At 45.9% G+C, this 27,718-nt stretch overlaps 1 long non-coding RNA gene and 1 gene segment (V, D, J or C); both read left to right on the top strand.

Moving 5' to 3' along the window:
- The first annotated feature begins 308 nt into the window (after positions 1-308).
- On the top strand, positions 309-3,078 carry LOC104681401. The gene is made up of 4 exons (XR_004057916.1): positions 309-379; positions 504-565; positions 1,607-1,778; positions 2,787-3,078. It is a non-coding gene; the product is annotated as an uncharacterized LOC104681401 (long non-coding RNA).
- A 22,357-nt stretch (positions 3,079-25,435) lies between these two features.
- Positions 25,436-27,718, top strand: part of LOC104674945 — a 381,543-nt gene continuing 379,260 nt past the window's right edge. Inside the window, 2 exon segments of the C gene segment in view lie at positions 25,436-25,565; positions 25,690-25,978. Of these exon segments, the coding sequence occupies positions 25,517-25,565; positions 25,690-25,978 (338 nt within the window).

Here is a 27,718-nt window from a genome sequence, read left to right as displayed (position 1 = left end):
GGTGTGTGAGCTCCAGCATGGAGCACCGCAGTACTAGGTGGGAGGAGGGTGATACGGCAATCAGGCAGCCTGTGAGCTGGGACAGTGTAGGCAGAGGAGCAACTGTACCATCTCAGAAGCTTCTGCCTTCACCCATCCCTCCAGCTCTGCAGGACAGGTAGAGGGTCCATGGAGCACTAGACCTAAGGAAGGCTGCACTGGGAGGACACAGGACAGTGACATCACAGGATATCCCTCCCATCAGGAAAATCAAGGCAAAGAACTCACTCAACTCTATCCCAGGAGAACCAAGCCCTGTGTCAGGTGCGGTGCTGCCTGCCCCACTGTGCCATGGGCCCCGGGCTCCTCTGCTGAGCACTGCTTTGTCTCCTGGGAGCAGGTGAGTCCTGTACACTGGACAGCAGCCCCATTCTCAGCTTTCCCACTCCTGTGTCCTCCACTTTACCTTGGGGAGGGTCTCCAGGCTGTCTGCTGTGCTCATCTTCCATCTCCTTTTCCCACAGGTCCAGTGGACACTGAAGTCACCCAAAGTCCCACACACCTGATCAAAACGAGAGGACAGCAGGTGACTCTGAGATGCTCTCCTATCTCTGGGCATAGCAGTGTGTACTGGCACCAACAGACCCTGGGTCAGGGGCCCCAGCTTATCTTTGAGTATGATAGGAAGGAAGAGAGAGGAAGAGGCAACTTCCCTGATCGATTCTCAGGTCGCCAGTTCCCTAACTATAGCTCTGAGCTGAATGTGAATGCCTCAGAGATGGGAGACTCGGCCCTGTATCTCTGTGCCAGCAGCTTGGCACAGCCTGGTAGAGTCACTGACATTCTGTATATATACTTCCTGCCTTAGCTTTGATTTGAGAGCTGCAGGCCCCACCCAGGTTTCACTCTTTCAAGGGAAGCTTTGAGTTGTTTGGAAGGCATGTCTTGTGTCCTACTGAGCGCAGAGCTCTCCCAACCAACAGAGCCCAGGTTTCCTGTGCCCTGAGAGTGCCCGCTTCTCTGCTGCATATTCTTGCAGCTTGTCACTTCCTGGGTAACTTCAGGACAAGAGTGACCAATGAGCCCTAGATGTGCAATTGATTCTTTGTATTTGTTATATAGCTTAAAGCTTTTCAACAATCTTGCATATCAAACATTCTTATTTTTCCTTTATGGATGGAAGGCTCAGGGACATTGAGTCATTTTCCCATGTCTCCTGGCTTGTAAGGATCAGAAGTAGGAAAACAAACTAGTCCATACATTTTCTACCTAACCCCTGCTCCATCATCACCTTCTGTGTCCTGGTCAGTAAGTCAGAGCCCTCACACTGCCCTCTAGTGACCAGCAGGGCGGCAGTAGAGATTCAGTTGTCTTTAGGGGTCATTACTATGGCCTCTTCATTAGCAACTTTGAGGAATGTTAAATTTCACACTTTTAAAAAAGCATTTATAGGCATTCCCTGTGTCTTTCCCCAGTCTGTAGCTTACATTTTCATTTTTATGGTGTTTTTTGATGCACAAGAGTTTAATTTAATGCAACAAAAACTAAAAAACAATTTTGTTTGTGTGTGAACAAAAACCACTCTCTCATATAAATGTCTAAGCATATTTTTCTCAATCTATTCTAGTAAAATTTAATTTTGGATTTTCACCACCAAGAATAAATGTACCTGAAATACGTCTCACGTAAGAAATAAGACAGAGACCTAGGAATGGGAGGGAAGGACATATGTTCAGTGAAAAAGCAACAGCCTGTCCAACACAGCCCTGAAGTAGACACCCGGAGCTGATGGTGGAGAGGTAGGTGGAGGCCCAAAATTGGGGTGGAAGGCCCAATTTCGCCGAAATGATTTGAATCTATGCTTTAAAGACGAATGCAGTTTTACCTCTTTAGGCAGGAAAGACCAAAACTAGACTAGCTATTTTAAATAATTGAATCTTAAACATACTAAAGTCAGAACATCTTCCCTAGGGCAGCATTTTCTTCCACCCACTCGCTAAATCTGTATTTGAGAAAGCTGTGTGCTATTGATAATCGTGCAGTATTGTTACAATCAACATCGTAATAATACTGCTACTTGGATCAGAAACAAAGAGCATTTCTAAAGCTTGAAAAATGTAAAACTGGAAACAAGCTCTCACTGAGTTTGGAAATGCAGGCACTGGAGGGTGCTCATTTCTCTTCCTTTTCCAATCAGGGGGCTATTCGAAGTCTGTTCTAGAACAAGGAGTGAGATCCTCCACTTCCCCGTGGTGATCAGGCTTTCAGAGGCAGAAGCCTTATTAGTTCATAATCAGCATGAACTGACCTCACCATCAAATGTGTCGACCTCGATGCTCACCTCCTCAGCAGTCAGAGACTGGCTGTGTTCACCAGGAGCTCGTGCGTTTTCACGGAGCACACTTTATCCTCAGTTTATTTAAAAAAAAAAAAAAAAAAGAGCCTTTATAGGGAGTTCCATTAACAGAAGCTTTCTGTACTTTGCCCTTTTAGATGCTACAAATTCTGACACCTGATGAAAAGTGTAAACTTAAAGCTTGTATGTGGTTAAGATTTTTTAATAACAAATTAAATAATATATATGTAATGAAAATGTTAATAATGCCCTCGAATCCAATCCCACGTTCCATTGGTAATGAATATTAACACTCTGGTTTGCTTCCTTTCACCCCTCTTTTCTGTGTTCATGCATAACTTTCTACCCAAGTACACCTACAGAAAATGGGTTCACCTACCCATGGTAGGTTCACTTTACCTACCATGTGCATGCTCTTTTCTGTTAATAGACTTGTTCTTTATTGTTCCAGGTTGGTCTATATAGACCTAACTGTTTGGATGAACGGAGGCAAGATGGCGCACTTCCGGGTTCTTCATCCCCCAACTTTTCCAGCGTGCGCGAAAATCCAGCCGGCGACCTGGGAAGGTGCAGACCAACTAGGCATGCGCCAGGTGATGTCAATCTGAAGAGACCAAGATTTACCTGTTCGCACCTGTGGAACACCCCCTGACATGCCCGTGCCCTGCCTATTGCTCTCCCACTCCTAGAAAAGCCGCTCCAGAGGCACGCCACGCACGACCTTCCTCAGTCCTCCACTCCTGTCGGGATGTCAGGACTGTGGGAACTCCGTCCGAGAGCTGTACGGGTGACTCTGGGGGCCCCTTTTGTCGGGGGGCCAACAGACCTCTCCCTACCCACCTTCTTCCCTTGAAGCTAGGTGACCAAAATAAACTTGCAGTTTTGCTCCTACCCTTGCCTAGTCGCTGGTTCTTTTGTACCCGCTCTGGTGGTCTTAGAAAAACAAAACAGTTGGTGCCGAAGACCCGGGAGGAGACCCCTCCTCAGGCCTCTAAGGGTTGAGGAACCTCCTCCTGCTCCCACGCGGCAGACGGACCAGGACCTGAGACCCGCTTCCCTCACTCTCACGGCCTCTCTGGGGTAAGTGCCCTTGTCTCCTCTTTACCTCCCTTGGCCAGAAATCCTGCGCAGGTCCGGGGTCCATTTGGAGCCACCACGTGGCTCGGGAGACCCGTTCAGGACGGAGACGTCCGCCTGAAGGTAATCTCCACTTAGGCTTCAAGAGCCTCTCGTCTGTCTCTGCTGGTTCCAAAGGACGCTTTGAAGCCAGGCAGGGATCCATTCCCATGTCCATTGGGTCCATTGTGTCGGTAAAGAGGAAACAAATGGGAAACCCCCAGTCCAAATTTCCAAAGAGCACCCCCTTAGGGTGCCTCCTAGCCAATTTAAAAACCTTACAGCTTGAACAAGACCTTAGGAGGAAGCGGTTAATTTTCCTTTCCACTGTGGCGTGATCGACCTCAGCAATTTCTGCCAGCGGCTAGGCAAGTGGTCTGAAATTAATTACGTACAAGGCTTTTGGGCCTTACGCTCTCGTCCCGACCTGTGTAGCCGATGCTCTTTGGCCCAAGTTATGCTAGCCAAGGACGCCGGCTCACAGGAACCCGAAAAAGAGGAGTCCTCATTCCTTTCTGTTCAGCCGGAGGATCTAGGGTTTCCCTCACTTCCGCCCTATACTTCTCCTCCCTCCGCTTGGACTCCTCCTTCCTTTTCCTTACCTACTAGTAATCCACTCAGTCCCGTGCTTCCTTCGGGGCCCCCAACTGGCTGTCTTGAATCTCCTGTCTCTGCACACACCTGCTCTAATTGCCCTGCTGATGACTCCACTCCTGCCCCACACCCTCCTACAGTGTTAGCACCTTTGCGAGAGGTGGCTGGGGCGGAGGGGGTAGTCAGAGTACATGTCCCTTTTTCATTGGCCGATCTTTCCAAAATTGAAAAGCATTTAGGGGATTTCTCAGCTAATCCCACCGTCTACATAAAGGAATTTAGATACCTTTGTCAGGCCTATGACTTAACTTGGCATGACCTCCAGGTTATCCTAACCTCCACCCTAAACCCTGAGGAGCAAGAGCGCATCCTAGCGGCCGCCAGGCAGCACGCCAACCAACTACATTTAACTGATGCCACCATCCCACTAGGGGAGCAAGCAGTCCCCTCGGCAGACCTGGACTGGAACTATCAAGCAAACCAGCCTGGGCGCCGTAGGCGAGACATATGGTTCAGTGTTTGTTGGCTGGTATGCAAACAGCCTCAAACAAAACTGTAAATTTTAACAAATTAAAAGAAATTATTCAAAATCCAGAAGAAAATCCAGCCGCATTCTTAAATAGGCTGACTGAGGTTCTAACCCAATATACCCGGTTAGATCCGGCCTCCCCCACAGGGGCCACCATTTTGGCGTCTTATTTCATTTCTCAATCAGCTCCTGACATTCGTAAGAAACTTCAGAAGGTAGAGGATGGTCCTCAGGCACCAATACAAGACCTGGTTAAATTAGCCTTTAAGGTCTATAACTCCAGAGAGGAGACGGCTGAGGCAGTGCGACAGGCACGCCTCAAACAGAAGGCCCAGCTCCTAGCAGCGGCTTTACAGCCCAGTTGTAACCCCAGACCAGAGAGCACACACCCCACAGACTCCAAGGCCACGAAAGGAGCCTGCTATAAGTGCGACAAGGCGGGACGCTATGCCAACAGGTGTCCGCAAGGTCCCCGAGCCCCAACGCAGCCTTGCCATAAGTGCAAGGCGTCAGGACATTGGGCCAATGAATGTCCTAAGCCTCGTCCACCAGCAACCCCCTGCCCTGCTTGCCAGCAGGGAGGACACTGGAAGTCTGATTGCCCCACCCTGAGAACAGGTGCTGCGTCTCCACGTTACCCCCTTTCCCAGGATCCTGGGAGCTCCTTCCAGCTCCTACATCTGGACGATGACGACAACTGAAGGTGCCGAGACTCGGGGACCCCCATCACCCTCGCCGAGCCGCAGGTAACTCTCCTGGTAGTGGGTAAGACAATTTTTTAATCAACAGCGAGGCTACCTATTCTGTTTTGCCGTCCTTCTCTGGACGTAGCCTTCCATCCAATATCTCTGTAGTAGGAGTAAGCGGAAAGCCATCCACTCCACAAAAACTCCACTCCTTAATTGCTGCCTGGCCAACAACTACTTTGCGCACTCGTTCATCATTATACCCTCATGCCCTACCCCCTTACTAGGCCGAGACATCCTGAGCACCTTAAAGGCCTCCATATACATTCCCACCAACTCATCCACTCCCCTTCAACCCCCTCATGACCTGTTGCTCATGCTTTGTGCAAGTGCACAGGCTCCTCCTATGTCGCCCCCACCCCCCATCTTCCCTATTTCTGTACACCCTCAAGTGTGGGACACTTCCACCCCGGTCATAGCTGCTCACCACCCACCAGTTCTCGTCAAGCTCAAAGATCCCACTCGTTTCCCAAACCGCCCCCAATTCTCTCTCTCTCCGACACATCTACAAGGTTTAAAGCCAATTATCACGCGACTACTTAGCCAACATATTCTTGTCCGCACACATTCCCCCTGTAACACTCCAATACTTCCAGTTAAAAAGGCAGATGGAACGTATAGGTTAGTACAGGATCTTCGGCTAGTCAATGAAGCCACCCGTCCCACGCACCCTGTAGTTCCCAACCCTTACACCCTTCTGTCCCATATCCCCACCAATTCTACTTATTTTACTGTGCTAGACCTTAAGGATGCTTTCTTTACCATACCCCTACACACAGACTGCCAGTTCCTTTTTGCTTTCACATGGGAGGACCCAGACACATCTCCAGTGGCAAGGGACACTCCGTGACTACACTGAAAATGAAGTCTCATTTTATACTTATATTGCTGTTTCACTCATACATTCAGACCTTTGCTAGTCCGCCTACTGTATGGCAATTTTTTTCTCATCACTGAAACTTGGCCATAAGACAGCCGAACACACTCAGTAGTACATAGTTCTGCCAGTTGTCTTCCTTAAGGCTATTTCTCGTGCTACTGCCCAATCCTTCCTTTCCGTTATTCAGCTCCAAATTCATCCTGAGGTAATCATACTCAGGCACCCAATGGAGGCCAAAATGGCCCCCATTGAAGGCTATTTCTCGTGCAACTGCCCAATCCTTCCTTTCTGTTATTCAACTCCAAATTCATCCTGAGGTAATCATACTCAGGCACCCAATGGAGGCCAAAACAGCCCCCATTGAAGGCTATTTCTCGTGCAACTGATCTCTCTCTAAAACTCTTAACCATACAGCCACTAACTGATCCCTCTATGTCCCCGTGTCCTTGGTCCCCAGTCTAACTCTATACAGCCAGGCAGAAGTAGCAGAGCTTTTCCAGCAACTTTCCATGCCACTACGCCACTCCCGTCAAAACGGGCTGTTTTTCCTCCCTCTAGTTATTGGAATCAGCTGAAAGCCTGGCCTCCCTGCAGCGCCGAACTACCTCAATAGCCTAAGTAGCTGCCCAAAACAGGCAAGCCCTAGGCTTGTTTACAGCTGAAAAAGGAGGCACTTGTCTCTTCCTTAGAGAAGAGTGCTGCTATTATGTTAGCAAGTCAGGCCTAGCAGACACTAACATTCAAACCCTCAAATGCTTCCATACCTCGTCCCTATACTAATACTGTGCTTTATTTTATTCTTCATCCGTACGTCCAAATGCCAACCATGGGCCCCGACCTTAACAGCGCCCCTTAACAGCAGGAAGTAGCCAGACAGACCACGGCGCCCCTTTATCACTATTATCAATAAAAGGTTGGACTGTTTGGATGAACGGAGGCAAGATGGCGCACTTCCGGGTTCTTCATCTCCCAACTTTTCCCACACGCGAAAATCCAGCCGGCGACCCGGGAAGGTGCAGACCAACTAGGCATGCGCCAGGTGATGTCAATCTGAAGAGACCAAGATTTACCTGGTCGCACCTGTGGAACGCCCCCTGACATGCCCGTGCCCCGCCTATTGCCCTCCCACTCCTAGAAAAGCCGCTCCAGAGGCACGCCACGCGCAGCCTTCCTCAGTCCTCCACTCCTGTTGGGATGTCAGGACTGTGGGAACTCCGTCCGAGAGCTGTACGGGTGACTCTGGGGGCCCCTTTTGTCGGGGGCCAACAGACCTCTCCCTACCCACCTTCTTCCCTTGAAGCTAGGTGACCAAAATAAACTTGCAGTTTTGCTCCTACCCTTGCCTAGTCGCTGGTTCTTTTGTACCCGCTCTGGTGGTCTTAGAAAAACAAAACACTAACCTGCTCCTATTAGCTGCTTCACATTGCATAATGAGGGTAGACAGGTACACTCGTGCTCTGCTGCCTGATTCTTAAGTTCTGCCAGATCTTTTCTCAAGTGACTGAATGGCATCTTATGCTTCCAGGTTCTCCTCACCCCAGCACTTATTTGATGATTCCAGCTTTTCCATCACTCATAGTCCTAGCAGGTCTGAGAGCTTTTATCAGTTTCTCATGCATGAGGAGACAGGAATGGATAAAAGGATAGATAATTATCAATCCTATGGGAGACTACACAGTATCTGAGTTCATGCTCATAAAGCATTGAGAGGAATGTTAGTCTTGTTTTATAGATGGATCTACATGAGGCTAGAGTCCAGGAAGGTTAATGAACGGCCTTGCCCATGGTCTCAGAGCTAATAAATGATGGAGCCAGATAAAGGACAGTCTGCTTGTTTCTGTGTGGGATTGATCGATGGGTCACTGGAGTTCGAGGGAGGGGAAGTCTAGAACCATCTGGGGTTGTCTTCAGATAAGACACCAGGGGTAGGAGGGTCTGTGTACCCTATAGCACTGCAGGTACAGGCATCATGGTGTTGGCAATGGGGAGATACTAGAGCAGGTAAGTGGTTAGTGGCCTGGAACCAGAAGATCTGAGCTTTGAGAAAATTATTCCCATCACAAGATGTAACAGAGACACTGATGTGAATAAACTAGACCAGGGAGCTCTATGAGGAGCTGTTGTTAACATGAGGGAGGGAAAAAAGCAACTAAGTGGTCACTTCTTGTATATGAAATGTACAGGAAAGCAATGTTAACTAAAATCCCATCTGATTTCCATCAGTTTTGCTTGGTAAGTAGTTGAAAGGTGGGATAATTTATTTTGGAGGTTAGGTAAACATCTATAAAGCTCCTTTATCTTGTGAAGTCTGGTGGGAATGGCACGGCCAATGCAGTCACAGTTTGTTTAATAAATAACTCAGAGTTCAAAGAGAGACACTCATGGGGCAGAAATTGGTAAATGTTCCTGCATTCTAAAATTAGGAGGATCTTATTTTCTTTGAACCAGCAGAGAAGGAAGCACAGGCAGTGGGGAGGGCCAGTTGGGAAAATGGCAGAGTGGCCGCAGGATGTCAAAGACAAAGGACATGTAATATCAAATTCTAAGTCGTGAAGCTGTGATGCAACCCTCCCCCTTCTCCTAATGGTTTTTCAGGTCTCAGCACAGATGCACACCTGAGGGAGTAATTGCTTTGGAAATGAAGGACAAATAGCTATGTTAAATATTAATAACAATTCCACCTTACAAAGCACACCTGGAAATGGAAACAAGATTTTTCTAAGGCCTTTTCTACTCTAAGAGTCTGTAACTTGTTGGCAAGCTGAGAGGTGAGGATGGGGGAGTGTTGATCCACATGCGATGAGTACTGTGTGTGGAGAAAAGAAAGAGAGATCAGACTGTTACTGTGTCTATACAGAAAGAAGTAGACATAAGAGACTCCATTTTGTTCTGTATTTGAGATGCTGTTAATCTACCCACAACCCTGTCCTTGCAAGAGACATGTGCTGTGGTGACTCAAGGTTTAACAGATTTGGGGCTGTGCAGGGTGTGCTTTGTTAAACAAGTGCCTGAAGGCAGTATGCTGGTTAAAAGCCATCACCATTCTCTTAACCTCAAGTACCCAGGGACACATACACTGTGGAAGGTTGCAGGGACCTGTGCCTAGGAAAGCTGGGTATTGTCCAAGGTTTCTCCCCATGTGACAGTCTGAAATATGGCCTCGTGGGAAGGGGAAGACCTGATCGTCCCCTAGCCTGACACCCGTGAAGGGTCTGTGCTGAGGAGGACTAGTATAAGAGGAAAGAAGGCCTCTTGGCAGTTGAGATAGAGAAAAGTATCTGTCTCCTGCCCATCCCTGGGCAATGGAACATCTTGGTGTAAAACCCAATTGTATGTTCTATTTACTGAGATGGGAGAAAACCGCCTTAGGGCTGAAGGTGGGACATGCTAGAAGCAATGCTGCTCTTTATGCACTGAAAAGGTTTATGGAGATGTTTGCATATGCATATCAAGGCACAGTGCTTTTCCTTAAACTTATTCATGTCACAGAGATCTTTATTCATATGTCTTACTGCTGACCTTCTCCCTAGTATGATCCTATTATCCTGCCACTTCCCTTTTTCCAAGATGGTAAAGATAATGATCAATAAATACTGAGGGAACTCAGAGACCGGGTCCTCTGTATGCTGAGCGCCGGTCCCCAGGGCCCACTTTTTCTTTCTCTATACTTTGTCTCTGTGTCTCATTTCTTTTCTCAAGTCTCTTGTTCCACCTAACGAGAAACGCCCACAGGTGTGGAGGGGCAGGCCACCCCTTCACTGTGAGGCTCTACCAGGAAGCATATAATCTTGAGTGTGAATCAGAGCGCTAAGAAGAATAACGCCCTTTACGTTGTTTTGCCCTGTGCCATCCTATACCCACCCCTTCCATAATTAAGCAGCCATGGAAATGAGGGGAGCCAGAAGGACTCAAACGCTGCTGCTTGGTACAGTAGACACAGGGATCTGGGGGAAGGGTGTTCGCTGAGTCCAGGAGAAGATGATGAGCTCAGTAAATAGACAAGGAGAAACCCCTGGGGAAAGCTTGTGAAACCCTGGAGGAAACAGGAGATATGTTATTTGAGTTCCTTTTTGCTTATTACTCAATTAAATTATTACTAAATTAATGGCAGGCATCCTGCACAAAGGGATATTCTCTGTGAAACATGGCATCTCAAATACAAACAGAGCATTCGTCCTTACCCTAAAGCTCGCCGTCTCTCCCCAAGTCGCTCGCACATCAGGCCACCTTTGTGCCCATAGGTCATGGGCAGTGCTGGGTGGTCACCATCATCCACACACAGTGGGCAGTCAGCAGCGTGAGGTGGTTCTGCCTGCTGTGGTCTCACCCCAGGCATGGAAATGAAGGGCCCTGGATGGAGCTGAAGGTGCTCAGCTGGGTTTCTCAGGAGTCCCATCTGTCAGTGAGTTGACAAGAAACAGAGCAAAACGACTCCTCCAATGTTGATGAGCCTGCCCCTGGGACTTGGAAACTTGATAACAGAGAAAACCAATATAGACAAAGGAATTTAAACAGGATTATGGTCAATTAACCAAATTAGAAAAGGATACTTGAAGGAGTATTTGGGACACAGGAGTCAAAAACACCAGGAAGACATGAGGAGTTTCCCTAAGACTCTAGACTACAGCACTATGTAGATAACTAACACTAGAATGTTAATTATATCATTGAAGAAATAAAATTTGCATTGAAATACAAATGGTTTACAAAAGGTCATGAAAATCTTATAGACTTGTTTCCATTCAGACAAATGTGCTCTTCTCATTCTCAGCTGTTCTCTGGTGCATCTATCTTGAATTTGACTGTCTGGGGAAGAGGTGTGTCCTCTCCTGACAGGAAGGCTCTGGGGCCCAGGCAGGGAGAATGACATCTCAGAATGACTGCCTTGAGAGCCCTGATCCCCTTTTATCAACACACAGAGCCAGAAGACCCCTCCATCCTGCAGCACCTGCCATGAGCATCAGCCTTCTGTGCTGTGCGGCCTTTTCTCTCCTGTGGGCAGATGGGTCCTGGGCAGGGCCCCTTGCATGGATTTAAAGGTCCAGTGCCTTCCCATTGGGGCTGCAGCATGAGTTTTGTTCTCTGCAGGTCCAGGGAATGCTGCTGTCACCCAGACCCCAAAATTCCAGGTCCTGAAGACAGGACAGAGCATGACACTGCAGTGTGCCCAGGATATGAACCATGAATGCATGTCCTGGTATCGACAAGACCCAGGCATGGGGCTGAGGCTGATTCATTACTCAGTTGCTGCTGGTGTCACTGACAAAGGAGAAGTCTCCAATGGCTACAATGTCTCTAGATCAAACACAGAGGATTTCCCGCTCAGTCTGGAGTCAGCTGCTCCCTCCCAGACATCTGTGCACTTCTGTGCCAGCAGTTACTCACAGCGCTACAAGGCTGTCTCCTCTCTGCACATAAAGACAGGGAGGCTCTGCCCTCCTCCCCGCTCCCCAAGACTGAGGGATGCCCTGGGCAGAGTTCTCTACACCAGGAACCTTGGAACCCCAAGTGGCTCAAAGTGGCCCAGACAGAACGAGCCTCGCTCTGTGCAGAGATCTAGCATTAAGTGCAAGAAAGCCCCCCCTCTTTGATTGCTGGGCTCAGGTCGGTCTTGGAAATTGATGGGGAATCACTATTATGGCATCCACACCTGGGAAAAGGCTTCCTCTTGTGGCTACAGCACCTGACCTCCTCCAGGTGTCTGTGCTCTCCTTCAGGGTCTTTCCCCACAACAAATCTAGACAGATCAGAGATCCACTTCTAGAATTCCATCCTTAAAGGTTGTTCCTTGAAACCACTTCTGTTAAGAACATCTCCATTAGGTTTGCATCAATAAAACAGGGCCACTAGACATTTCACACTGTAACGGATTTATTAGACCGTATGCATATGTGGGAGGAGCTAAGGAAGACAAAGTCTGGAGGAGAGAAGTCAGAAGGTGAGAGAGCCAGTCAGTAGCCAGGGCTTCTGGACCTCTGGGTAGGACAGGCTGGAGATGCAGGGACATGAGAGGATCAGAGCATGCCAAGCCATGCAGTGGGACCTTGAGCTGGGAGGACAGGAAAAGGCCAAGGAAACCTGCTTCTGTGAAAGCTGTTCCTACTCTATGGGGGCCACCCCTGCAGGTGCACTGCCAAACACTGGGGGCAGCCTGGCTGCTGTTGGCCAGCATTTGGGAAGATGAACTGGACACAAGGTGCAGAAGGAACAGGTCTTCCTAGGTCTGTTGGATGCCTCTGTATTTGCTGGTCACTGACTCTCAGTCTGACCATAATGACCTGCCTAGTGTAATAGTGACTGTATTACATCTATCTAACAAATTTTACCTAATGTATCTTTGACCATCTCTAACCCAGAATGATTAGAGAAATGGCATTCTTATCTTGTCTTTGCAAAGTTGACTTAACACAATCCACCACAGGATGGATGCTCCGAGACTGAGGCATCTGATCACACAACTGTCTCAACTTTCCACAGTCCCTGGACTCCTCTCCGGGGGACACCTGTGCTGCCTAGGTGAATGTGGACACAATTTATATGTAGATGTTTCAGATACTGGCTACTAACTTTTCTTTAATCCTGTGCCTAAAGTCTCCCTTCACCTAGAGGTAGGGCTCTGCCTCCTTCTATCTCTTTCCTGAGCTTCCCTCCTGATGGAGTTGCAACGACATCAAAGCCCTGGACACAGTGCAGTGACCTGTGGAGACAGTGGGAGGGAATCTCATCTCTTGCTGCCTTCCTGGACCCAGTTCTTTTATAAGCGAAGCAAGTGCTCCTGTGGGGAAAAGAAAGAGAGATCAGACTGTTACTGTGTCTATATAGAAAGAAGTAGACATAAGAGACTCCATTTTGTTCTGTATTTGAGATGCTGTTAATCTGTGACCCTACCCCCAACCTTGTCCTGGCAAGAGACATGTGCTGTGGTGACTCAAGGTTTAACAGATTTGGGGTTATGCAGGGTGTGCTTTGGTAAACAAGTGCCTGAAGGCAGCTTGCTGGTTAAAAGTCATCACCATTCTCTTAATCTCAAGTACCCAGGGACACTTACACTGCGGAAGGTCACAGGGACCTCTGCCTAGGAAAGCTAGGTATTGTCCAAGGTTTCTCCCCATGTGACACTCTGAAATATGGCCTCGTGGGAAGGGGAAGACCTGATCGTCCCCCAGCCTGACACCCGTGAAGGGTCTGTGCTGAGGAGGATTAGTATAAGAGGGTTTGCTTCTTCAAGCTCATTTGTCAGTTGAGATAGAGAAAAGCATCTGTCTCCTGCCCGCCCCTGGGCAATGGAATATCTTGGTGTAAAACCCGATTGATTGTATGTTCTATTTACTGAGAAGGGAGAAAACCACCTTAGGACTGAAGGTGGGATGTGCTAGCAGCAATGCTGCTCTTTATGCACTAAAAAGGTTTATGGAGATGCTTGCATATGCATATCAAGGTACAGTGCTTTTCTTAAACGTATTCATGTCACAGAGTTCTTTATTCATATGTCTTACTGCTGACCTTCTCTCTACTATGATCCTATGATCCTGCCACTTCCCTTTTCTTAGATGGTAAAGATAATGATCAATAAATACTGAGGGAACTCAGAGACCGGTGCCAGCCTGGGTCCTCTGTATGCTGAGTGCCGGTCCCCTGGGCCCATTTTTCTTTCTCTATACTTTGTCTTTGTGTCTCATTTCTTTTCTCAAGTCTCTTGTTCCACCTAACGAGAAATGCCCACAGGTGTGGAGGGGCAGGCCACCCCTTCATGCTCTGGTCTCCCTTTGAGCTCTGCAGTATGAGAAATGTGCTTCATGAATTTGTAGCTGAGCAGCTCAAAGATTTGCTGCCAAACCCAAAGTGAAATCCTCAGACCTGCAGAAATTGCCCTGCATTTCTGTGAAGATGGAAAGAATACTGTGTGGTAGAAATACGTTCTCCCCATGTAGATACCTGGCCCCCAAACAGGACAGAGCAGAGAGGGCCAAAGAGCCCAAAACATGTCTCAGATGATTGAAAGACATTTTCACAGGACAATCTTGCTGATGACATTTGGTCCTTCATATTACACGTCTAACTACCCTTCTCCCCAGATCAGCTGAGTACCCAGGATATCACACATCCCAGCATCTTCTAACAAGGAAAAATCTTTGCATAACAGCCTCCTTCCTGAACCATGTTGACTAACCCTGGAAACTTAGCCTTTCCAGAAAAAAACTCTGTCTTCCCCTGGCCCAGTCTAGCCCAGTAGGCTTAATTGATGATTTATGTCACCTTTTAATTTACTCAGAGAAGAACATATGATTTCAGAGTAAGGGATATTCATTTTACTTTGTATAAGTTGGACCTAAACAGTAAACTGAGTACTTTTCTTCCATCAGTGTCTTAAATTGGACAATGGTAAAACAAATCTTTGATGCTAGAAATTTAGGCCCTAGTATTTTTCATATTGAAGTTGCCAGTGTCCTGAACACAGAATAGATGAGCGTTAATAAGTCACACTATGCCAGAGGTGGTTTTCTAGGAGTTTATAGACCAGTATTCTCTCGTTGAGGAAGCATAAGAGCATTTGCTTCTTCAAGCTCATTTGTCAGTTTGTATGGGACTTTCCAGTTTGAAATAAGTTATGCTTTTAAATTTGAAAGAGTGTGAAGTCAGGCCGGGTGCGGTGGCTCATGCCTGTAATCCCAGCACTTTGGGAGGCCAAGGCAGGCTGATAACAAGGTCCACCTGGCCAATATGGTGAAACCCCATCTCTACTAAAAATACAAAAAAGTTAGCCAAGCGTGGTGGTGGGCACCTGTAGTCCCAGCTACTGGGGAGGCTGAGCCAGGAGAATCGCTTGAACCTGGGAGGTGGAGGTTGACATGAACCAAGATCACGACAGTGCACTCCAACCTGGACAACATAACAAGATTCTGTCTAAAAAAAAAAAGGAGTCTGAAGTCTACAAACATAATATAATTCCAATATCTCCAATATCTAAGTTATTTTTTGAAGTTTTGGGTTTCAGAAAAAAAAGGAAAGAAGTAGGGATATCCATAGGTTTGGCCATTTTTATATTTAAGATCTATGTGTATATATGTGTGTATGTATATATATGCACACACACATACATACAAATGTATACACACACAGAGATGCATATATGTGTGTGTGTGTGTGTGTGTGTATATATATATATGTAACATCCCTTGGAAGAAAATGTCATGATGACTACATAGCTTAATGGGATTTATTTATGAAGAGAGTTTTTCTAAAAAGAATTAGAAAATATGAATTCTTTTCTAAATCTTTACTTGGGACTTCCCAGAGAGCATTTCTGACCCTACCAACCTATGTTGTGGGTGTATATGGCAGCCCGGAGTGCAGCAGACAGTTCTTGGGCCCGTACCTTTGCAAGTTAGAATGGAGATGCCTGTAAACATGACAGATTCTTGGTGTTGTTCACTCCCAGTCCGGGCTTCTCTAGAATGTCACAGACGACCATCGAACAAACAGATTCCCAGTAAGAAGAATATTAGGACATAGCCATGAGGAAACATGAACACAAACAACAAATGTTTGAAGTGCAAACCTGAAGACTGTAAATTTTGGCATTATAAGATATGAAAGTTTGGAGAGCTACATTTAAATGAACACGAAGGGAAACTGAAACAAGAAAAAAGAGAATGTCCGAAACCATCAAGTAACTTTCATAAAAATTGTCAAATAATGTATCTAGGACTGCCTCACACAATCACTGAAAACAAAATGGAAAGTCAAACAGTTGATCAGCTCCTCCTAAAGAGATTTTTAGTGATGTCAAAGATGGATCTGCAGGAGTGATCTAGAATGCAACATGGAAAATTAAAAGTGAAATATGGAAGACTTTAAGAACAGGGAAGAAAAAAATGGATATTTCCCATATATTAGAATATGCATATTTTTCATTTTTTCCCATTTTGAATTGCATATGATTGAAGTATCAAACAGATAAAATAGGTAGAATGTTATGAGGTGATATTTATGAGATGTTAGCTGACAATTCTTTAGAGGTGTTTAAGGACCCAAATTCAGAGATTCCAGAATCAAAATGAATCTCAAGTAAGACAAATAGTCAAGCCATAGGGAAATTGTAGAACATGAGGTACAAAGGGAAGATTTTGAAAGCAATCAGAAAGAAAAGAGAAATACTTCCCATAAGAATAGATGGAGAAAAAGAGTAAGTCAAGAGAGTGGTTAAAAGTAACAATTAGCTCAATTGTCATTCTCCTTCATTTAAGGTGACATTGATTTTAAAAAACTTATTTAAGTGGAATATGAAAAAAGACCACTGTGAGTTTCTATCAAGGTACCTTTTCTGAATTACGGTTAACAAAGGTGGGAAGTGATCCCAGAAGAAAGGCATGAGGGCAGTTCGTGAGGGAACCAATGAGATGGAACAGTCCTATTGGGCACGTGTGACTGGAGGAATGAGGAAGGCTGGGTCATGAATGTGGATGGCACAGGAGACCTTGACTTGCAGGAAAGACAATGAGCTCACCCCTTTGTGCCCTATGTTAGGAGTGCTGTTGGTGCATCCTACAGGACATGCCTAGCAGATGGAGGAGCAGCTGTGGGATGAGAAGATGAACTCAAGAGAGGCAGTGTGAGGCCTCCAGGTCCAGACAGCTCTGGAAGTCAAAGCAATGAGCCATGCATTGATGTTAAAATGGAGCTTATAAATATTTAAAGCCTCACCCAAGTGTGTTCTAATATAAATGCTGTGACCCTGAGGTCCTGGAGATTGAGAGAGGAAGTGATGTCACTGTGGGAACTGCCCTGTGGGGACAAGGACGTCCGTCATCCTCTGCTCCTGCTCACAGTGACACTGATCTGGTAACGCCCCCATCCTGGCCTGACCCTGCCATGGGCACCAGGCTCCTCTGCTGGGTGGTCCTGGGTTTCCTAGGGACAGGTGAGTCCTCAGAACACCAAGGAGTTTCATTTTTTTTCTGTGTGTAGGCGTGTGTGTCTGTGTGTGTAGGCGTGTGTGTGTGTGTGTGCGTGTGTGTGTGTGTGAGTGATGACTACAAATGTTTTCCTTATTCTGTTGCCAAATTCTACTTCCACAGATCACACATGTGCTGGAGTCTCGCAGTCCCCAAGGTACAAAGTCACAAAGAGGGGACAGGATGTAACTCTCAGGTGTGATCCAATTTCGGGTCATGAGTACCTTTACTGGTACCAACAGGTCCCGGGGCAGGGCCCAGAGTTTCTGACTTACTTCCAGAACGATGCTCAACTAGACAAATCAGGGCTGCCCAGTGATCGCTTCTCTGCAGAGAGGCCTGAGGGATCCATCTCCATTCTGAAGATCCAGCGCACAGAGCAGGGGGACTCGGCCGTGTATCTCTGTGCCAGCAGCTTAGCCACATCGTGGCACGGTCGCCTCCTTCCTGTTCACAAACCTCATCCTTCTCTCTCCTTGCAGCTCCTAGAGACCCTTAACAGAGGCCTCTCTTTCATCCTCACATTTCATGGGAAAGAAGTAGATTTGAACATCGGCTGTCCTTTGGGTAGAAAGAGACCACAGATTCATTCCTGAAACACAGTGACTGCAAATGTAGGTGGTGAAAACAATCCTGGCCCACTCTAGGAGTCCTTGGAGCCAGCTCTCTGATCCAAGCAAAGAGTGGATGTCTTAGCCTTGGCCTTCAGGGCAGACATGCATCTTCTAAAGGTATTGGAGGCTGCTGTGTTGTCCACATCCATGAGGTTGACAAGGGCAGAAAGCATGCCTCTTCTTCATATGTTGGAACATCTGGCATCTAGAAGGTCTGAGGCTACATCCCCAGGAAGATCTATCTTCTGAAGCCTCTTCTATCCCTGTCACCTTGGAAGTTTCTACAACAAAATATCAAACCTCTCTTCCTATTTGAAGTAAAGGTCTTTGCAACTTTTCTGGTCCTTACTTGATAAATACAATCATGATAACAATATGACTTCATTTCTTCTGCCTACTTTAAGCCACCTGTATCCTTTATTTTGTTTCCATTTTCCATTGCTGCTGTCCTGATAGACAGAAGCATGCATTCACCACAGCTGCTGGTTCACCTCGATTCGCTCAGGAAATCTAGTTTCTAGATTCTGAGTGTTTTCACTGCTGTTCAACTCACTTGATTTGAAATAATTTTCCTGAGGTCTTTAATTCAATAAGTGTTTTATTTATAATATTGATCCTATTCCTTTTTATTTTATTTCTCATATTATATACTGTTATATAGTACTTGTTATAAATAGAAGTACAATGATTATATTGCAATAGAATCTTCCACCTGTCTGTGGGTGATGCTGCAGTTTGTATCTGTGAAATCGAATGCACTGGTCAGAGCTGATGTGATTACGGATCACGGGTTCCTGAGAGTTCTCGACATCAGACCACTTCTCCAAGTCTGGGACTCAGTGTCCCAGATGCAGCCATGAAAGAGGGGCCCTGAGATTTTCATACCTAGGTAGGGCGTAATAGTCCTTCCAAATTCACTGACCAGAAATTGTGGTGGTACAGACACCAAATTTCTTTCCTCAGAGAATGATGGTCTCTGGAAGGGAGTTTTTCTGGACCCCTCTTTATTGTGCCATCATGAAATCCCTCCTTGCTCAGGTGCCCTGTCTCCTCTGGGACTGAGTAAGGCCAGGGCACAGATGGGAATTCCCTGTCTTCCTAGACCTTTTCTCTAACTGCTGCCACCTTCCTCCATGTGAGTCCTGAGAAACCTGATCCTAACAGTGGACGAGCTCTGACACTAAGGCTGAACAGAACACCGTCCACAGTTCTAAACGGTGCTGCAAGAACATGTAACAAAAGCGAGCAGGGCTTCCAATTTATACTGAGAATGAACATGCAAGAGGAGCAAAGGGCAGATGTTACTAATGAACAAATAGGAAGGAATAGGATTTCTACTCTAAAGGAATCATTCTGTTGTCTTAAGGTAAGTAGGAGAAACATTTCATTGCAATTACTTCAAGTAAAAGGCAAGCAGCTGCCAACCAACCAGCATAACTCTTTGCTCTGTGATCTTGGCTGCTTCAGAGGACTCAGAAACCCTTTCTCTGCACAAACGTCCCTTTGTCCATTCCAAGACCCAGGATCTCACACTCTGATCCTATCATGAAAATAATCAGGTGTGCTATAGTTGCTGTGGCCTCATTTTTAGTGTGTTGAGTAGGAAGCATTGAAGAACTTTGAAAGCTTTGCTCTTGAGTCTAGGGATGTGCTGGAGGCAACTTGTATGACTCAGAAGAAACAAATAGGCATACTCTTCCCAGCTCCCCATTCAGTGAAGCCATGTTGGGAGATTGAAGTCTGCAATGGTGGGGATGCTGGGACAACCAAAATTAGGAAATGCTGCCAGCCATGCCCCCACTTTCACAGACACCCAGTTTAGCAGCACATCACTGGATTGTTTTCTGATGTTCCTGTTATGCCATGTCTTGTGGGGACAAAAGGGCTCAGAATTTATCTCCCCTCTACTCTTGTTCTTAGAAGTCATCATCTAAGCGCTCCTCAATTTTTCCTATTTCTATTCAACTCCCAAATTCTCTGCCTCTGTAGCTCTGTGTTTCCCACAAGCATGCCAGTCTGGAACATGGCACGTATTTTGAATGTAATTGAACCAGTTCATTCTTTACAAATTATCTTTCCTCACATGGAATATTCAGATGCTGGAGTCATTGGGAACAGAGATGGCCAAGCAGCAACTCTAGGTTATGAACCACATACAGCCCCGCTATTCTTCCGTGGCAATGACAGACCTTGTAATAAGGACTATTTTGCTTTGGAAACTAAGCAGCTCCACACCAGTCAGGAATGACTCTGCTTTTACTTTAGGCTGAGAGATCAGAAGGATCTCACCCTAAGTATTCTCCTCTCCAAGACTAAGTATGGCCACTCTCCATCTGAGTCCCTGGAAGTTTTCCAGAGCTCCCTGAGAATCTCTGCTCTGGGGGCAGAGTCACCAAGGTTCATCCTTGCCAGCTCCCCACAGACGCCAGCAGGACTTTCCTGCCAGGTGCTGGGCACAGGAATGGCTCTGCCTGTCTCTTAGTTAGAAGGAGGGCATACAATAATGTTTGTATAAGAGGGACTGGAATTCTGGGTCTCCTTTAAAATATTTGACAAAATTTTCTTTGTTGTTTTATTTTGCCATCTCACCAATGAGGAGAGTAATCCCTTGGTAGTTCTATTGTTTTTGGCACTTGGAAAGGTTTTTGTGGTTAAGTCACGTTAAGAAATTGTGCATTTATTTTCTGTTCAGCTATAACCCAAGGCAGTGAAAGAAACAGCAATAATTTTGAGAGTAGTCACTTGTGCATCCTATGATAAAGGTGTTACATTTCATTGCCCACATCTAACTTTCAGTCTAGTGGAAATGAAAAGGCACAGTTAGGGGGCATGTGAGTATGCCATGAGAGAGGTCAATACAATTGAGAAGCCTGTGCCAATCCCTAATACTGTAGGATTGAAGGGGAGGGAGAGATGACCTCTCCTTCAGACCGTGCTGAACAAGGAAGGAGTGGGAGTTCATCTATGGGAATCTGAGGAGGAGCAAATCCCAGGGGCATCTAACTCAGGGTGCAGGAACAAATACTTGAAGAGGAAAATGGCCCAGTTCAGCTGTCACAGGAGACAGGAGAAAGCAAAGTCATGTAATCCACAGTCCCCAGGCTGATTTGCTTCCTTATGACACTATTTTGCACCAGCGAGTCCTCATCTCCCGCTGCTCCTCTGCCTCTGCCAGAATCATCTCTTCCCTGTTTGGTGCTCAGATCAGTGGATGTGCATTGTACATGGTGATCATTTCCTGTAGCAACCACTTTGCTAGTCTTGGTTATATCCATCCTTATTTTCTGCATTGGGTACTGCTCCCGCCACCACTGCTTATTGCCTTGTAGGAAGTCTCTTTTTATATAACTCAATTTTACTTTTTATTAATAAACATTTGACTTCACCTTTTGGTGATCTATGCTTTGGGGGTAACATTGTCATTTTTGGAGGACATTTTTGTTTATTTTTAGTGATTCAGATTAAATAATCTCTTTATACTTCAACGTCTGTGTTTTCTTCCTATTTTAAGCCAAATATTATTTCCTTTCATTCCTCTTATTCTGTTCCTCTTTCTTTAGATAGTAGTCTTAAGGGAGAAAAAGTCTATAACTGGAGCTATGTGATAAGTGTTATTTAGAATGAGGTGAGATATTAAGCTTGGTAACTCAAAACAATAGTCTGGGTTAGAACTAATGTTGGAATTAGGCTTTAAGGAAGCCGCTCATAAAACCTGCTGGATGGAACTTCTGGAATATACTCCCAGCTCACTCTGCGGACACTTCCCAGAATTCCTTGGGACATTGAGGAAAAACAATGATGAAACTTCCCTTATTGGCCACAAGATGGCACTGTGGTCCACTGGGATCTAAAGGGCCCTGGGGAGTCCGGGAGAGTGCTTAGGAGGGAAAGGGTTAAGAAAAATTAGGGCTTGGATCCCATGTTATGCAAATATTGCAGCAGTTTTCAGTTATTGCTAGGCTACCTACAGCTATGCAAGACGGGGGAAGTCCCTCTAATCTTTAATGACATCTACAGTTGAGGAATTTTGGCCTGGTAGCCTTGGTGCAGGTGCAGAGGAGCAACTGCCTTAGCAGAATAGGGAAAAGCGAGGGTGGGCTGTGCCCTGAGCCCAGTGCGTCTCTGCTGTACCTCATCTTCCCTGCAGGTCTCACCAGGCAACAGCTTTAACCTGCTTGAGTGATCTGGGATTCTGCAAGTTTATAAGTCGTACTGATAACATCACCTTGGCTGAGAGTCCATTGGACACCAGGCACGTGTTCTCTGGAGAAAAAAAAATATTGAGAACAAGTTCTAAAACACCTAAGTAAACAAACTACTGAAAGAAAATGTTAGTAGATGCACCAAACTGTGCTGTTAGAGGTGAAGATAATCTACTAGTAGAATTATCGCAAAGAGACTATAAATTAAGTCTCTAGTAAGTATTTGTGGGCATAGAACAGTGTCTGAGTCCTCTCAGTGTAGATTAAGGAAGGAATTCAGCTATTATCTTGACTTTGGCTTGGATGAAAATCCATGAACTCCTCAACTGATTTTCTTGTAATATAGTACAGAATAACACTGAGCAAACATTTTATTTTTCTCCAGCCTGTATCCCTCCTTGGCACTAACAGGTAAAGCGGACACCTAGAGGCAAGGTTTCTTTAGTTGGGATCCATTAACTGTGGGACTGGGAGGTCCACAGCTGGGCTTTACAGGGAGTACAAACCCCACGTGCAGGGATCCCCACATGTCTGTGCTGTGCCCAACTCCCCACTGTGAGGCTGCCAAAGGGGGAGGCCCGCGTCACCCAGGACCCCACTCGCAAAGTGGGGAACAGGCCTCTTGCCTGGCAAAAAAAATCAATTCACCAACTGGCCAATCTATTGAAAGTCAAAATGAAAGGAAAGCCTCAGTTGTGAGAGTGATGAATGCCCAGTTTCCCAAGTTATGAAATGTATAGCAGCTCATGGTTCTCAGAATGATTTCAACAGCATATAAAGATATTGTAAAACGCTTTTGTTTGTCTATAACTTTCCTTGATATTGATCCTCAGTTTTTTTCAGCCCACGCATCAGTTGAGCTTATTTTGATGCCAAATTTCAGTGTTGCCACTTCAGTCAACAAGCACTTCTCATATTCTCTGTAATTTACACAGGTATGTGTGTTTCTGTCTTTTCTTATTTTTGTGTGATTCATTTTTAAATTGGGCTGTACAGAATACAAGCGTATATTTGTAAATGACTCCCATATTTTATGCAATTTTGCTGTTTACTTTTTAGTAATAATTTTATTTAAGGTTTAATTAATAGAGAGTAAAACAGAAATATTAATACAAGGACATCCTGGTACATTTTGACAAAAGCATATGCCAGTGCACAGCAATGAAATGATTATAAAATAAATTCCGTCATGCAGGAAAGGGAGGTCATGCTCCTTTCCAATCAATTTCTCTCCCAGAGATAAAAACTTACCTTATTTATTTATTTATTTATTTATTTATTTTGAGACAGAGTCTCAGTCTGTCACCCAGGCTGGAGTGCAGTGGTGTGATCTCGGGTCACTGCAAGCTCTGCCTCCCAGGTTCACGCCATTCTCCTGCCTCAGTCTCCGGAGTAGCTGGGACTACAAGCGTCCGCCACCACACCCAGCTAATTTTTGTATTTTTAGTAGAGACGGGGTTTCACCGTGTTAACCAGGATGGTCTCAATCTCCAGACCTCATGATCCACCTGCCTCAGCCTCCCAAAGTTCTGGGATTACAGGCATGAGCCACAGCGCCCGGCCAAAACTTTTCTTATTTTTATCACTACTGACTAGCTTGATCTATTCCTAAACTCCATATGAATGGAATCATATAACATTTTTATTGAGTTATTTTCCTCCAAAGTTAGCATTTCTGAAATGTATTCATATTGTTGTATCAGTAGGTCATTTTTTCTTATGACTAATTTTCCATTGCATAAAAATACAACAACTTGTTTATCCATGCTTCTGTTGATGGATATCCATGTTACTCCTGTCTTCAACTATTATGGATAAAGTTGTTGTGAATATTCTTGTGGAATTCTTTCTTGTGGACATACGCATTCTTTTTTTAAAATTTTCTTTCAGGTGTAGATTTAGAGTGGAAATACTGACTCATGGTGTAGATGTGTGTGCAATGCTTGCCTGTCCCCACAAAAGCTCATGTTGAAATTCGTCAATGTAATGGTATTGGGAGGTGGGACAGTTATGACTAGGTCATGAGGGATCTGCCCTCAGAAAGAGATCAATGCCCTTATTGTGGGAGTGAATTACTTGTCTTGGGAATGGTCTTCTGATAAAAAGGATGAATTCAGTCATTTTCTCTGACTTTGGTGCTTGCTTCCCCTTTCTTCTGCCTTTGATAACAGCAGGAAGCCCTCATCAGTTATGATCTTTTGATCTTGGACTTCCCAGTCTCCAGAACTATAAGCCAAATAAATCTCTTGTCATTATAAATTACCCAGTCTGTGGTATTTCTCTATAGCAGTAGGAAAGAAATTGAAAGAAAACATGGTGCTGAGAGTGACACTGTTGCTATAACAAGTACCTGAAATTGTAGAAGCAGCTTTGGTTAATGGCAAATGGGTAATGGATAGAGGTTGGAAGAAGGCGGAGAAGCAAACTAGCAAAGGACTTGATTGCTGAAGCAGAGCATTAAGGGCAATTCTGGTGAAGGCTTAGGGGGAAATAAGGAACAAGGTATCAGAAATTGAAGTAAATGTTACCCTTGTTGTAAGTAGAAAAAACCTTGGCAAAATTGTGTCCTGTTCTAGGACTTTATGGAATAAAAAATTATGAGCCATTAGCTAGGATATCTGCTGAAGAAATATCTAAGCAGCTAAGCATTCAGTCTCCTGTGTGACTACTTTCAGGCACCAGGAATTTTAACCCAGCTAGAAAGGAGCCAAGGGAATAGATTTTGCAAAGCAGCACAGATGGTGACACTATCTCCCTCTGCTGCCCTGTCTCCCATAAGCCGAACTCACTCTGGAGTTAGAGAAAAGAGGAGCCAGTTAACATGATACACTGGGGTCAGCTTCTGAAGGCAGGGTGGATCTGGAGGTAATAACAAAAACTGTCCAGAGCACTACATATAGGATGGCATTGAGGGTGCTGAGTCTAAAGCTGGGTAGGTCTGTGCTGTGAGTTGATAAGGCCCTAGAATAATTTCTGGGGAATCTGTACTCTTGATAATTTACAGACAACCCAGGTCTGCTTTGGATCTGATCAGATCGACTAAATCTTGGGAACTCTGCACCACTGGCCACTCAGGAAAGGGGCTGGGAATGTTGCCTGGGACAGGAAAACACGATAAGAAATATTGGTGTGAATCTAGCATCAGAAAGATGATGCAGGGACAGTCAGGAAGAGCTGGAAGCTGAGGTTTAATCACAGGCTCCTCACCCTTCGCCGATGGGCAGGTGACGGAGCACTGCAGCACTAGGTGGGAGGAGGGTGAGAGGGCAATGGGGCAGCCTGCGAGCTTGGACAGTGTAGGCAGAGGAGCAACTGTGTCACCACAGGAGCTTCTGCCTTCACCCATTCCTCCAGTTCTATAGGATAGGTAGAGTCCAGGGTTTATGTAGCACTAGACCTAAGGAAGCCTGCATGGGGAGGACACAGGACAGTGACATCACAGGATACCCCTCCCATCAGGAAAATCAAGGCCCAGAACTCACTCAGCTCTTCCCCAGGAGAACCAAGCCCTGCATCAGGTGCAGTGCTGCCTGCCCCACTGTGCCATGGGCCCCGGGCTCCTCTGCTGGGCGCTGCTTTGTCTACTGGGAGCAGGTGAGTCCTGTGCACAGGACAGTAGCCCCATTCTCAGGTTTCCCACCCCTATGTCCTCCACTTTAACTTGGGGAGGGCCTCCAGGCTGTCTCCTGAGCTCATTCTCCATCTGCTTTTCCCACAGGCCCAGTGGACACTGGTGTCACCCAAAGTCCCACACACCTGATCAAAACAAGAGGACAGCAAGTGATTCTGAGATGCTCTCCTATCTCTGGGCACAGCAGTGTGTCCTGGTACCAACAGGCCCTGGGTCAGGGGCCCCAGTTCATCTTTGAGTATTATAAGGAGGAAGAGAGAGAGAGAGGCAACTTCCCTGAACGATTCTCAGGTCGCCAGTTCCCTAACTATAGCTCTGAGCTGAATGTGAACACCTTGGAGATGGGCGACTCGGCCCTGTATCTCTGTGCCAGCAGCTTGGCACAGCCCAGCAGAGTCACTGACATTCTGTATGTAAACTTCCTTCCTTAGCTTTCACTTGAGAGCTACAGGCCCCACCCAGGTCTCACTCCTTCAAGGGAAGCTTTCAGTTGTTTGGAAAGCATGTCTTGTGTCCCACTGAGCGCAGAGCTCTCCCAAACAACAGCGTCCAGGTTTCCTGTACCCTGAGTGTGCCCGCTTCTCTGCTGCATTCTCTTGCAGCTTGTCACTTCCTGGGTAACTTCAGAACAAGAGTGACTGCTGAGCCCTAGATGTGTGCTGGATTCTTTGTATTTGTTATATAGCTTAGAGCTTTTCAACAGTCTTGCACATCAAACATTCTTATTCTTCCTTTACAGATGGGAGGCTCAGGGACATTGAGTCATTTTCCCCAGTGTCTCCTGGCTTGTAAGGACCAGAAGTAGGAAACAAACTAGTCCATACATTTTCCACCTACCCCTCTGCTCCATCATCACCTTCTGTGTCCTAGTCAGTAAGACAGAGCCCTCATACTGCCCTCATGACCACCAGGGCCATAGTAGAGGCTCAGATGTCTTAAGGAGTCACTACTAAGGCCTCTTCATTAGCAACTTTGAAGAAGCTTAAACTTCACATTTAAAAAAATTCATTTATATGCATTCCCCATGTCTTTCCCCCGTCTGTAGCTTACATTTTCATTTTTATGGTGTTTTTTGATGCACAACAGTTTAATTTAATGCAACAAAAATGAAAAACAATTTTGTGTGTAGACAAAAACTGCTGTCTCATATAAATGTCTAAACATATTTTTCTCAATTTGTTCTACTAAAATTTAAGTTTGGATTTTCACCACTAAGAATAAATGCACCTGAAATAGATCTCATGTGAGAAACAAGATAGAGACCTAGGAATGGGAGGGAAGCATATATGTTCAGTGAAGAAGCAATAACCTGTTAAAAGAGCCCTAAAGTGGACGCCCTGAGCTGATGGTGGCGAGGGAGGTGGAGGGCAAATGATCATGACCCTTGTCAGTCTGTTGTCTTGTAGAAGAAAGCCAGGAGCAGAGACCACATGGGCGAAGGTTTACGACTGGACTGTAGGTTGAAGGTTGCAGCAGGTAGAGGGAGGAAGAGCAGGCAGGGGGCAGAGTCACTGGCTGGCAGGGGCAGTGGCATCATAAGTTAACTCTACTGACATTCAGGATTTATGTTCCCAAAACACAACCTTAAAAACCTCCCCACAATTTCCCCATTTTTCTGTGACCTTGCTATGACCACCAGACTCCTCAGTGGTGTGGCCTTTTGCTCCTGGGGGCAGGCGAGTCCCCTAAAGCCTTTTCATTGGCTCACCACATCCTAGCCTAAGCCTTTACCTCAGGTCTACATTATTGGGTCCCTCTGTGGGCACTCAACTTCCTTCTATGATAGACTTCACAGAAGCTGGGACAACCAGATCCCAAGATACCAGAGAAGAAATGCAGGACATGAAGTGGCACAGAGATGCCTGAGACTGTCATCCATGACTACATGTGTAGGTGTTAATAGGCACTGAAACTGGTGTACAGCTGATCCATCCCAGCACGCACTATAGAGAAATCCCTGAGGGTCTGTGCCTTTCTCTCAAAGCCAAATATATGGCCTTGGTGTCAGACAGCCTCTCCCAGACCTCTGTGCCCTCTTGCACCAGCCTTCACCCCACAGCCACCTTCCTCTGCACACAAAGCTCAGTGGAAGATATAGGTGGCCTTGTCTTCACGA

The sequence above is a fragment of the Rhinopithecus roxellana genome, chromosome 6, assembly GCF_007565055.1.
Source record: "Rhinopithecus roxellana isolate Shanxi Qingling chromosome 6, ASM756505v1, whole genome shotgun sequence".
Classification (NCBI taxonomy): Eukaryota; Metazoa; Chordata; class Mammalia; order Primates; family Cercopithecidae; genus Rhinopithecus; species Rhinopithecus roxellana.
Note: the sequence above shows the minus strand (reverse complement) of the source record. Positions and strands in the feature narration are given on the sequence as shown.